Source organism: Mandrillus leucophaeus, unplaced genomic scaffold (genome assembly GCF_000951045.1).
Source record: "Mandrillus leucophaeus isolate KB7577 unplaced genomic scaffold, Mleu.le_1.0 Scaffold268, whole genome shotgun sequence".
NCBI lineage: Eukaryota > Metazoa > Chordata > Mammalia > Primates > Cercopithecidae > Mandrillus > Mandrillus leucophaeus.
The window spans coordinates 3,667,991-3,680,863 of NW_012102787.1; the positions used below are offsets into that span (position 1 = coordinate 3,667,991).

The 12,873-nt window shown below is 37.9% G+C and overlaps 1 protein-coding gene across 1 annotated transcript in view; it reads left to right on the plus strand.

The window, feature by feature from the left end:
* The window catches only part of RARS2 (arginyl-tRNA synthetase 2, mitochondrial), a 76,613-nt gene that overhangs the window by 34,322 nt on the left and 29,418 nt on the right, over positions 1–12,873 (plus strand). Inside the window, exons 5-7 of the mRNA XM_011984466.1 lie at positions 1,308–1,405; positions 7,969–8,024; positions 11,973–12,060. Coding sequence (XP_011839856.1) covers positions 1,308–1,405; positions 7,969–8,024; positions 11,973–12,060 — 242 coding nt within the window. The remainder of the gene's footprint in view (positions 1–1,307; positions 1,406–7,968; positions 8,025–11,972; positions 12,061–12,873) is intronic.

Genomic DNA, 12,873 nt, shown 5'->3' on the forward strand with positions numbered 1-12,873 from the left:
TTTTTTGAGATGGAGTCTCGCTCTGTCACCTAGGCTGGAGTGCAGTGGTGCGATCTCGGCTCACTGCAACCTCCGCTTCCTGGGTTCAAGCAATTCACCTGCCTCAGCCTCCCAAGTAGCTGGGACTACAGGCGCATGCCACCATGTCTGCTTAATTTTCTTTTGTGTGTGTGTGTTTTTTTAGCAGAGATGGGGTTTCACCATGTTGGCCAGGATGGTCTCGATCTGACCTCCTGATCTCCTGATCCACCTGCCTCAGCCTCCCAAAGTGTTAGGATTACAGGCGTGAGCCACTGTGCCCTTCCAAAAAAATTTTTTGTTTAATTGGCTGGGTGTGGTAGCATGTACCTATAGTCCCAGCTACTCTGGAGGCTAAGGTGGTAGGATTGCTTAGGTAGGAAGATCGCTTGAGTCTGATTGAGGCTTCAGTGAGCCCTGATTGTGCCACTGCACTTCAGTCTGGGAGACAGAGTAAAGCCCTGTCTCAAAAATGTAAAAATAAAAGTAAAATATAGATGCAGTTGGGGAAAGAAAACCAACTGATATGAGTAAACAAAAGTTCATCACCATTAACAAAAAATAAAATGAATTTTGTGAATTATATACCATAGTTCTATGTTAATAACTAAAAACTAACCTGGAATATGTTTGGGAAGTTTCTGTGGGATTTCCTTGTTTCTTACTTATGTAGCCAATAGGCATTATACATTTTTGTCTTTTTCCTACCATTACTTGTAGTCTTTCATATCACAAAAACTGCAGCAGCATGCAGCAGTTAACAGGTTAGCTGTGAAGTTGCAAAAGTTCTTTTCTGCACAACTTAACCCCTCAGTACTTTTCTTTCTTTATTTGTTAAAATAGTTCTTATCTCTAAGGCTGTCGTGAGGAGTAAGTTAATGCATATAAAATGCTTGGAACAGTGGCTGGCACATCGTATGAACTCAATAAGTATTAGATTATGCTTCTGGTTTTGTTGTTCATATTTACTGTGGGACTTTTGGCGGTTACTTAACTTCACCAAGCTTCAGTTTCCTTCTCTGTAAAATACCTACATAACTGGTTACTATAAGGATGAATAGACATGGAGTATAAAAGGGCACAGAATCCTTGTAAGTGTTAACTCATGTTACTATGACTAGCATTAGTAACAAGAAAAGTAGTGCTGGAGGTAGTGCCACTGAGAATTCTATGAAATTCTCAGTTCCATAAATTAGAATGAACAAATTGGCAATATTTAATTCTCAGCAACAGAGTAGTTAAAAGCATTGTAATTGTTGTTCATTAAATTACACTCCTTTAATTTTCAGACAGTGCTACAACAAGTAATTGAAGATGGCTCAAAATATGGATTAAAAAGTGAACTTTTCTCTGGTCTTCCCCGGAAGAAGATTGTGGTTGAATTCAGGTGAGGGTGCACCTTTTTTATGTGTTGCTTAATCAAGTTGACTGGGCAGAGGAGTGTTATTACCATCATCATTTGGGGTCTTAATAAATAACATATGGAAAACTTGAAAACCAGTGCAATTATATTATTTCTTGAAATCACAGTGAATCAATCATTGAACTATAAATAAAAACATATTTTTGGACCTCCAAAAATGTCTTTTTTATATATATATTTATTTATTTATTTATATTTAGTATTAACAGTTCCTTTTTTGGAAGAACTAGTTATTCACTTTAATAGACTCTTAAGGCAGAGGTAATGGTTACTGCCGTATTAGGAATTTTAAAGTGGCCAGGCATGGTGGCTCAGCCTGTAATCCTAGCACTTTGGAAGGCAAGGTGGGAGGATCACTTGAGGCCAGGAGTTCGAGACCAGCCTGGGCAACATAGTGAGACCCCCCCACCTCTTAAAAAAAAAAAAGTAGTTGTGCATGGTATCACACTTGCGTAGTGACAGCTACTTGGGAGGCTGAGGAGGAAAGATAGCTTGAGCCTAGGAATTCAAGATTACAGTGAGCTGGGATTGTCACTGCACTCTAGCTCAGGTGAGACACACCAAGACCCTGTGTCCAAAAAAAAATTTTTAAGTAATTTGATTACCAGAGAAACAAGTCTTTTAATATTTGTAATAAATGTAATTTTTAATTACCAGAAAAATAGCTTGAAGTTTTAATGTGCCTCTAAATAGTCTTCATAGAACTTTCTAACATGCTGTCAGTATAACTGTCTGGTATTTAGACTGTTTGAGGTAACGAAGAGAGAAAAGGGAACACTAAAAACTAATACTTTCATTGTACAGCTGACAGACTAGGAAATTATCAGAGATGTTGCATTTGTCTTCCTAAAGCTGAAGAACAGTCTTGATGAACTGTTTTTCTACTTAGAAAGATAGAACTTGCTAAGAGCCTTTTGTCTTAAGTATTTATGTCTGTGGAAGATTTTTAAAAATCGATATGGGAAGTATTATGTTTACTAACTCATTATTGCAGTTTATGATAATAGCCATTAAACTTAGTTATGATTAGCTCCTGTACAGTCAGTGAAAGAGCGGGTTTTATGCATGTGTACTGTCTCTGCCACTCACTTGTCTTCTTAAAGAAGGCAGACCCTCTAAGACCAAACTCATGAATTTATGGTAAGGACCAATTACTGAGTAAGCTTCTGCCCCTATGGAATAGACACTTACTATGAATGACTCTTGTACTGCAGTACACCACAATTATGATATTTAAAGTTGAGTTTAAATATTTGTTGCATCACAAAGAGTAGAGGGACTTCCTACAGTCATCCTCATACCGCAGAGGAACTACACTAAGGCCATCTCCTAAGGAAATTTGCCTGTTTTCTCTCCTCTTGAATAAGAAACCACTGCAAACCTTAATGTAGGGATTGTTAAACCTCAGCCCATAAGCAACATCCAGTTTGCCACTTGTTTTTGCAAATAAAGTTTTGTTGGAACACAGCCATGCACATTTGTTTACATCATCTACATTGGCTGCTTTCATATTGCAATGGCAGTTGAACAAAGTAGAGCTGAGTTGAATAGTTGTGACAGATCAGATGGTCCAAAAGCCTATTAAAGTATTTACTATCTGGCTCTTTAAGAAAAAGAATTGCCAGCTTCTGATTAGTGTCTTAAAACAACATCCATTTTGGTACTTATGACACCATGTATGAGGAAATGGGGAGAGAGGAGTATTTCAGGCCAGTGGTTCTTCTATTTGCCTGAGGTTATTTATGTAACTGGTCATCTGGAGACTATTGGGGCTAGAAATCAAAAGTGGCTCATTTACTTCTCTGGCTAGGCATCTCTGTCTCCCACCACATTGTTTCTCCAACAGAGTAGCAAGACCTCTTTACAGAGGTACTCAAGGCTCTAAGATAGTGAAAACATCTAATCTTGGAACAGGCATGGCATCATCAGTTTTGTCACTTTCTGCTGATGAAAGCAAGTCACAAGATCACCCCAGATTCAATGGAAGAAAAATAGAGTACATCTCTTAATGATGAGAGAAGCAAAGAATTTGTGATCATCTTTGATTATTTTCATTCATGTCTTTAAATTAATGGACATACTGCTTTCTTCACTGGGGAGGCACTTCATTACCATATTACTCTTAAACCCCTTTCAATTACCTAACCGGCAAGTAAAGGAAAATCAATAGGGAGGCAATATATTACCTGTGGCCGTACATTCATCCTTTAAGTAATGCCATTATAAGTTTCCTAAAACTTGAAAAGTTGCCACCATTACTTACCTTCTTTTGCATTTTTTTTTTTCCCACCTTCACCATCCTTTTACTCCAACTAAGCTCTAGAAATACTGTGGCATCAGTCTTCCTTACTCATTGATTCCCTGGCTTTCCTCTTAAGTTTTGGTTTCCCGTATACTGCTCCTTTTTGTTTATGCTTTTAAGAAGTATCTAAAAATAACCTGTTCTATGCGAGTTGTATTCTGTAGGCTTTTTGTATGGCAGTTAATTTGCTTATGGATTTGCTTCTCTTAGCTTTTTTCTAAAGCAGTTAAGGAAGGCTGGAATTTAAATGAGTGTCTGAATGCTGGTGAAGGCAGAGCCTGTCTATCTCCTAGCAGCCATCTTTGCTCTCTGACAGTTTACAAGTGGCATTGTTGTGAGACCATTGCTTCTCTCTCCCTTAGAGGTTTTCCAGATGCTGCAGTTCTTGCTGTTGTGATTTCAAAGTAGAGACAAAATAGGTGGAGACAGGATCAAAATTGATAGAGAACATTATTCTTGGATTTCTTCTGAAAATAAGAGAGATGGGAGAAGAGAATTTTTAAAATATGTAGTATCCTGAACAGACCAAGCAACATTCCCCAGAAAGCAAGAGATATGATCACTATGCTCAAGAAACTTTCTCCCTAAATTGAGTTGATGATGATAATACTAGATTAAGTAACTTGCCCAGGTTCACAGAGCTAACTCTTGATTCTGAAACCTGTATACTTAACTTTTACTGCTTCCCTGGTACATAGTGTAGGTTGTCATATATTTTGTCTGATTTAGGAGCAGTGTGATAAAATACAAGATAAATGGCTGTCCATCATAGATTTGGACTTCCCCTGGTAGATGGTGTAAGACTTGAAGCTAACTACTGTTTCCTCTCTCCTGTCTCTCTAGTCAGCCTTTCCTATTTTGTACAGATCAACTGTGTAAGATCATGGTAAGCAGTGGTAGCCTTTTCTTTTCTCAGCATGATTTTCCCCAGCCCCTGCTGCTCCCAAGTGTGAGACACTCTTCTAGCAAAACAGATTGGAGACCTCTGGCTGGCAAAATGAGACTTTTGAAAGTCAGGGTAGCAGTTCTGACTGTTAGTAACTGGTTCAGTGATCTTAGATGGGACAGTTGATTTCTCTGGCCTCTTATCTGGAAAATAAGTAGTTTTTTGTTTTTTTTTTTTTTGAGACAGAGTCTTGCTCTCTCGCTCAGGCTGGAGTGCTGTGGCATGATTCACTGCAACCTCTGCGTCCCTGGTTCAAGCAATTCTCCTGCCTCAGCCTCCCCAATAGAGTAGCTGGATTACAGGCATGTGCCACCATGCCCAGCTAGTTTTTGTATTTTTAGTAGAGACAGGATTTCACCATGTTGGCCAGTCTGGTCTCAAACTCCTGACCTCAAGTGATCTGCCCACCTTGGCCTCCCAAAGTGCTAGTATTATAGACGTGAGCGACCACGCCCGGCCAAGAGTGATGTTATCTGTCCCTTCTTACAAAATTAAGGAATAATTTAACAAAAGTCCCAATAAGATGCCCAGATTATAATTCATAGTAGCTACTTCAGTTGCCAAAAGAAGTGAATTTGTATTTTCCATTTTATGTATTCCCTTCTCAGTAGACATATGGTATCAGAGAGAAGCAAATTGTTGATTTCAAGGGACATTTTGTCAAAACTTGAAGACCTAGATAGATTCAATTTTTCTAATACCGGAGGGAAAATGCGAAGCGCTGAAAGGTTTTTTTTTTTTCTTAACAGACATTATAAATACATAGTTTTTAAAAAATTCAGAGATTACAAAGAGATATTTAATGAAAAAGAAGGCTCTTCCCCATCTCAGTTTCCTCTGTGGGTATCTATTAATCCCAGTATCAGTGTCTTACTCACCCTCCTAGAGATGTTCTATGCATTTGTAAATGGACTATACATATTTTACATTGTTTTCACTTCTTTCCCCCCCCCAATAATGTATTTTATGTTTCTTTCATATGAATGCATCCAGGGCTGGCTTATTTTTATTGTTCCATTGTATTCTGTTCTTTTTTTTTTTTTCTTAAATCAGCTTTATTGAGGGATAATTACATACAATGCTTATTTAAACATAGAATTTCACCATATTTAAACATATAATTTGATGAGTTTTGGCATAGGTATGCAAGTTGTGTAACTGCCTCCACAACTATGATATAGAGCTGTTTTTCTGGGGTTTTTTATTTCTATTGATTTTTTTGCTTTACTTTTATCTATGTCATTTTCTTTTATTCTGCTTGCTTTGGATTTAGTTTGCTCCATTTTTTCTAGTTTCTTAAAGGAGAAACTCAGATTATTGATTCGAAACCTTTTTTCTAATATAAACATTTCGTGTTATAGATTTTTCTGCTTTAGCTATATCCAACGAATTTACTAGTAAGGCAGCAATATGGTACAGCGCTAGGATTCCCCTTGTTTGCTCTTGTTCTCTCAAAACATCATAGTCCTTCACTGCCTGTTGTCCAGTTTCATAAAATCAGTGTTTCATCTATTTTTCTGGTTTTCTGATTATTTAAAGGCAGAAGAGTAAATCCAGTCCTCTTTTGGCTGTAAATGTAAGATTTTTTTTTAAGCCTTTAGAAGGATGTTTACTTTCTTTCTAAACAATGATTAAATAAATACCTGTGTAGTTTCATAATTTCATAATTGTGCACACATATCGTAGGATCAAGTTTTTAAATCGTAGTACTCTTAAGGGTATATAACAAGGCTTTGGAGACAAACCAGAATTAAGCTCTAGTTTTACCACTTTTAACCAGCTATGTTCAATTTTTTTTATAATTGATAATATAAAAGATAATAATTTATCTTTTTTTAATATTGAAAAACTTATGAAATTTTCAAACATTCACAAAACAGGGAACAGTATAATTAACCCCTATATGTTCGTTACACATATTTAAGAGTCATCAAGATATTGCCACATTTGCTTCATCATCTCTCTTTGTTGTCCCAGTTCCCTCATCTGTAAAATAAAAGAGTACCTTACCTCACAGCACATACGAGTATTAAATGAGTTAATGCCCGTGAAGTGTGTGCAGCTGTGCCTGTCAGGTAGTGAGTGCTCTGGAAGCATTTGCTATGTTAAATGATTGTTTACAACTTCTTGAGCACACATGGGAGTGATAAATGTGTTGTTTGGGAATTTGGAGTGGTGAGTCACATTCCAATTGTTAGAGGTTTTATGCATAAATATTTTTCCTTTTTTTTGTTTTGTTTTGTTTTTAATTTTACAGACAGAGTCTCACTCTGTCACCCAGGCTGAAGTACAATCATCATAGTTCACTGTAACTTTGAACTCCTGGGCCCAAGCTATCCTCCTGCTTTAGCCTTCCATGTAGCTAGGACTACAAGCATGCACCACCGCACCCTACTAATTTATTTTAATTATTTTTATTTTTATTTTTTTGAGACAGAGTTTTGCTCTTGTCACCCAGGCTAGAGTGCAATGAATGTCGTGATCTCGGCTCCCTGCAACCTCCGCCTCCCAGGTTCAAGCCATTCTCCTGTCTCAGCCTCCCAAATAGCTGGGGTTACAGGCATGCACCACCACACCCTGCTAATTTTTTGTATTTTTACTAAAGTAAGGGTTTCACCATGTTGATCAGGATGGTCTAGAACTCCTGGCCTCAAGTGATCCATCCTCCTCGGCCTAAGAAAGTGCTGGGATTACAGGTGTGAGCCACCGCGCCCAGCTACCTGACTAGTTTTTTGAAAAAAAATTCTGTAGAGACAGTGTCTTGATATGTTGCCCAGGCTAGTCTCAAACTCCTGGCCTCAAGCAGTCTCCCCACCTCAGCCTCCCAAAGTGCTGAGAGTACAGGCGTGAGCCATTGTGCTGGGGGTATTTTTACATTTTAAAATTTTGATTTCTGATACAATAAATAGTAGCAGATATTACCCATATGAAAAATATTTCTTTGAGGCCCTCAGTGATTTTTAAGAGGGTAAAGGATTTGCACTAAACTTAGTAATTTGTGTTGGTTTTGTCAATCCTTAAATGTATCTACTTCCTAAGTATACCACTTACGTGAATGCTATTAGTTCAGGAGTCACAGGATCATTTCATTAACAATGTCAAAATTTTGAGTTCTAATTTATCTTTGCTGTAAATTTTTGACTTTTAACTTATCTTTGCCCTAATACCAAAGGCTATACTCCACAATTTTGTCAAAGTATGGAGGCATGACCTAGTTGATTCTTAGAAGTCTTAATTCTTAGAATAGAGAAATAACTTTCCCCTTTTTTTTTTTTGCAGTTCACCTAATGTTGCCAAAAAATTTCATGTTGGACATTTGCGTTCTACCATCATAGGTAAGTGTTTAGTTTCACATAAAATACTAAACGTGCCTTTGAGGAAGTATTTGATAGTTTAATGGTTTAATGCTTAAATAACAAAAGAACAAAAAACAAAAACTTTAAATTTATATGAGCCTTATGCTAATTCAATATTACATGAAATGGACAACGTTGGTTAATAATGATGGAAACAGAAAATTCATTTCAAAACCAAAAGATTCACTGAGAAACTAATTTTAACTGCTATCTATGTTATGATTTTTAACTTTCTAAAAGTAAGTATAAATATGGAGAAGACCTGAAAGATGCAAAAGTAAAAATAGTTATGTGGGGATATATAACCCTTCAAAATTTTTGGCTCATATATTTTGTGGTTTTTTTGTTTCCCAGGCCGGAGTGCAGTGGTGCAATCTCAGCTCACGCAACCTCTGTCTCCCAGGTTCAAAGGATTCTCCTGCCTCAACCTCCCAAGTAGCTGGGATTACAGGCATGCGCCACCACGCCTGGCTAATTTTTGTATTTTTAGTAGAAACAGGGTTTCACCATGTTGCCCAGGCTGGTCTCGAACTCCTGACCTCAAGTTATCTGCCCACCTCGGCCTCTCAAAGTGCTGGGATTGCAGGCGTGAGCCACCACGCTCTGCCTATTCATATATTTTGTTTATATAAAATACATAACAATTTTTGTCAAAATTACAAAGTGCAAATAACAATTTTTATTAAAAATTCACCTCAGTCATGTGAGCACTTAGTGGAATGTTCAAGACTGGAAATTAGAACAAGACTATTTCTGGCCGGGTGCAGTGGCTCACACCTGTAGTCCCAGCACTTTGGGAAGCTGAAGCAGGCAGATCATTTAAGGTCAGGAGTTCGAGACCAGCCTGGCCAACATGGTGAAACCCCATGTTTACTAAAAATACAAAAAATCAGCCAGTGTGGTGGTGTGCACCTGTAATCCCAGCTACTCAGGAGGCTGAGGTGGGAGAATCGCCTGAACCCAGGAGGCGGAGGTTGCAGTGAGCTGCACACCACTGCACTGTGGCCTGGGCGACAGCTGGATTCAGTCTCAAAAAACAACAAAAAAAGACTATTTCAATAAATAGAGATTACTATGTAGTACTTCGTAGTTGTAATGCTTCAGTGTATAATATACTTACAATTTTCATTTATTTAGCACGTGTCATGCAGCAGGTGAATTTAAAAACTGAAATTAAAATTCTATAATATTGGAATTGGAAGGGACTTTGGAGTTTATCTCAATCTAATCTCACTTCCAATGTAGAAATCTGTCCTGTTGCATGCTTAAGAGAAAGTTGTTTAACCTGTACTTCAGTACTTTTCAGAATTGGAGAAATTAGTACTTGTGGCATAGATTGTTGTGGGGTCAGCTTTCATTGTTCTTGGGCAGCATTTTAAGAGAAGAAATGACAGGACTTGGTGAAAAAGTATAAGAAATATACAATATAAGAAAAGTTATGTGAGTAAGTCAAAAGTATAGGAGTGAGTAAATGATGGGTAGGGTATGATAAAGTTGTTTTCACAGTTGAGGGAAATATTTGGACCAGTTAGAGATAATATTTGAGAACTTACCATGCTGTGTTTTCATGTATTATATAATTCAATTTTATAACAGCCCAGTTTGGTAAATACTGTTAACTCTGGTTTATGGATGAAGAAATTCAGCTACCAAAAGTAACTTTCCCAAGATTCCAAAGTATTGTAGCCAGGATTTGAAATTAGGCAGTCTGATTCCAGAAGTCTAGGTTCAGATATTTAATTGGATTTGTGATATAACAAGGGGCTAAGAAGAAAAAAAATAAGAATATGCTATCTTTGTACCAGCTGGAAAAACTGGGGTTCCCATTGCTGGGACTTTATAGACTGGGAAAGTCTAGAAGTAGGGAAGCTGGAAAAGAAGTCTAGAAGTAGGGAAGCTGGAAAAGAAGATAGCTGCAGTAGTTTAAGACAGGTATGGATATTGGTGAAGCAAAAAAAAATCCATTCTTAGTAAAGGCAGGAGAGGATTTATTATAGGATATTGAATGGTTTACAAAGTTGTTGGGAGGGCTGCAGAAGCTTTGGATTAAGCTGACATAAATAACTCCCAAAACTGCACTATAGAACTTTGTCATCAAGGGAGCTCCTGCCTCTTCTGCAATCACTTCCACTGCTCTAGAACCATGCTGCCACTGCCGTGGTCAAGAAAATGCCACTACTCCTGCCATGCCGTCTAGAATCCATCCAGTCTTAAGAGGTAGCCCCATATACTTTCAGTTTCTTTGGTGGCCATCATGGAATACTAGGACCTCTGTTCATGGTGTCACATAAAAACAAAGCCTCCACAACTGTGCTTGTCATAAAAAAAAAAAAGTAGCTCCCCTTCTAAATCTTACACAGACTGTCTCTGATTGCCCAAACCTGGAAGACTTCTGGAACTCTAACAAAAAGAGACTCTGGGAATTGTACTTTTTAGGTTTTCAGCCTCGGCAGTAGATGAGGGCACACAAGAAGGAAAGCGGAATAGATGTTGAGTGTGAAACCAGCATCAGCAGTATGGGAAAGTGAAAGCTTTAGATTATTACATGCTGTTAGGGAGCAGGCATGCAGAGGGTAGATGTTAGTGATTAAAAGGAGATAGAATGAGCTATTTAGAAAACACAAAAAGGGAAAATACAGCAGTGAGGCTTTGGTTCTTAGGACACAGACAAATGTATTTCTTGTTAATTACTGGGATTTTTTTTTTCTCTCCTTGAAATTGACTAGAATAGCAATTACTCTAACGTGTTCTAAAATCCTATTAATAATGTTGATGAAAATTCTGTTACTGAGAAGTCTAGAAGTAGGGAAGCTGGGAAAGAAGATAGCTGCAGTAGTTTAAGACAGGTATGGATATTGGTGAAGCAAAAAAAAATCCATTCTTAGTAAAGGCAGGAGAGGATTTATTATAGGATATTGAATGGTTTACAAAGTTGTTGGGAGGGCTGCAGAAGCTTTGGATTAAGCTGACATAAATAACTCCCAAAACTGCACTATAGAACTTTGTCATCAAGGGAGCTCCTGCCTCTTCTGCAATCACTTCCACTGCTCTAGAACCATGCTGCCACTGCCGTGGTCAAGAAAATGCCACTACTACTGCCATGCCGTCTAGAATCCATCCAGTCTTAAGAGGTAGCCCCATATACTTTCAGTTTCTTTGGTGGCCATCATGGAATACTAGGACCTCTGTTCATGGTGTCACATAAAAACAAAGCCTCCACAACTGTGCTTGTCATAAAAAAAAAAAAGTAGCTCCCCTTCTAAATCTTACACAGACTGTCTCTGATTGCCCAAACCTGGAAGACTTCTGGAACTCTAACAAAAAGAGACTCTGGGAATTGTACTTTTTAGGTTTTCAGCCTCGGCAGTAGATGAGGGCACACAAGAAGGAAAGCGGAATAGATGTTGAGTGTGAAACCAGCATCAGCAGTATGGGAAAGTGAAAGCTTTAGATTATTACATGCTGTTAGGGAGCAGGCATGCAGAGGGTAGATGTTAGTGATTAAAAGGAGATAGAATGAGCTATTTAGAAAACACAAAAAGGGAAAATACAGCAGTGAGGCTTCGGTTCTTAGGACACAGACAAATGTATTTCTTGTTAATTACTGGGATTTTTTTTTTTCTCTCCTTGAAATTGACTAGAATAGCAATTACTCTAACGTGTTCTAAAATCCTATTAATAATGTTGATGAAAATTCTGTTACTGTGAAATGTGAGATTCTTTAGAATAACTGCCCTACAAGTAATTTCTTACTCCCTTTCCATAACATATATGAAAACACAATGATGAATATTTTAGTTAAAAACAATAAGTTGGTAAATTTTGTGAAAAGAATTTTTTACTTATGCTTTGATAATAGAGAAGTACGTGGTTCTTATGTCAAAAATGGATAACAAGAATGAGAAACTATACTTTATTGATTACTAGGAAATTTTATAGCAAATCTCAAAGAAGCTTTAGGACATCAAGTAATAAGAATAAATTACCTTGGCGATTGGGGCATGCAGTTTGGTAAGTACGTTTGAGATTTTATTTTTCATTTCATTGTAAAATTCAATTTTTAAAAACTTTGATCTTCTGGACAGAATATAGGCAGAATCCCATTGGATGAAGTAGTATGTCCTACCTATTTTTTTTTTCCTAATGGCTTTTGCGCATATTATCTTCTATTTATTTGAGTAATTCTCATCACACAAGTTACCTTTGGGGAAGGTAACTTCACACATTCAAAGACGACCTGGGCCAGGCATGGTGTTTCACTCCTGTAATGCCAACATTTTGGGAGGCCAAGATAGGTGGATCACTTGAGCCCAGGAGTTTGAGACCAGCCTGAGCAACATGGTGAAACCCTGTCTTTACAAGATACAAAAAAATTAGCTGGACATGGTGGCATGCCCTTGTATTCCTAGCTACTCGGAAGGCTGAGGTAAGAGGATCGTGTTAGCCCAGGAGGTCAAGGCTGCAGTCCACTGAACTCCAGTGTGGGTGGCAGAGGAGGACCCTGTCTTAAAAAAAAAAAAAAAAACCCCAGAGTAAGACCTGATGTAAGCTTTTGTGGTTTTAATAAAGAGGAATTGCCTGCTTTTATTAGTTAAATGTAGAAGTGAGTATACAGGGAAGAAGTAAGTCTAACTGTGTACACCGTTCTCAACCACAGCCCTGCCATTTTTCAATCTAAGGACATCCAGCCTCCCTGGGCCATCCTACACGAAGCAGGATCCACTATTATACCATAGCCAGTGGCCCAGAAGATAAGCATAGGGTGATACTTTGGCTTCCCCTTGAACTGTACAGTGAGGGGCAGGAGTAGGGTGGGGAAAGTCCAGAA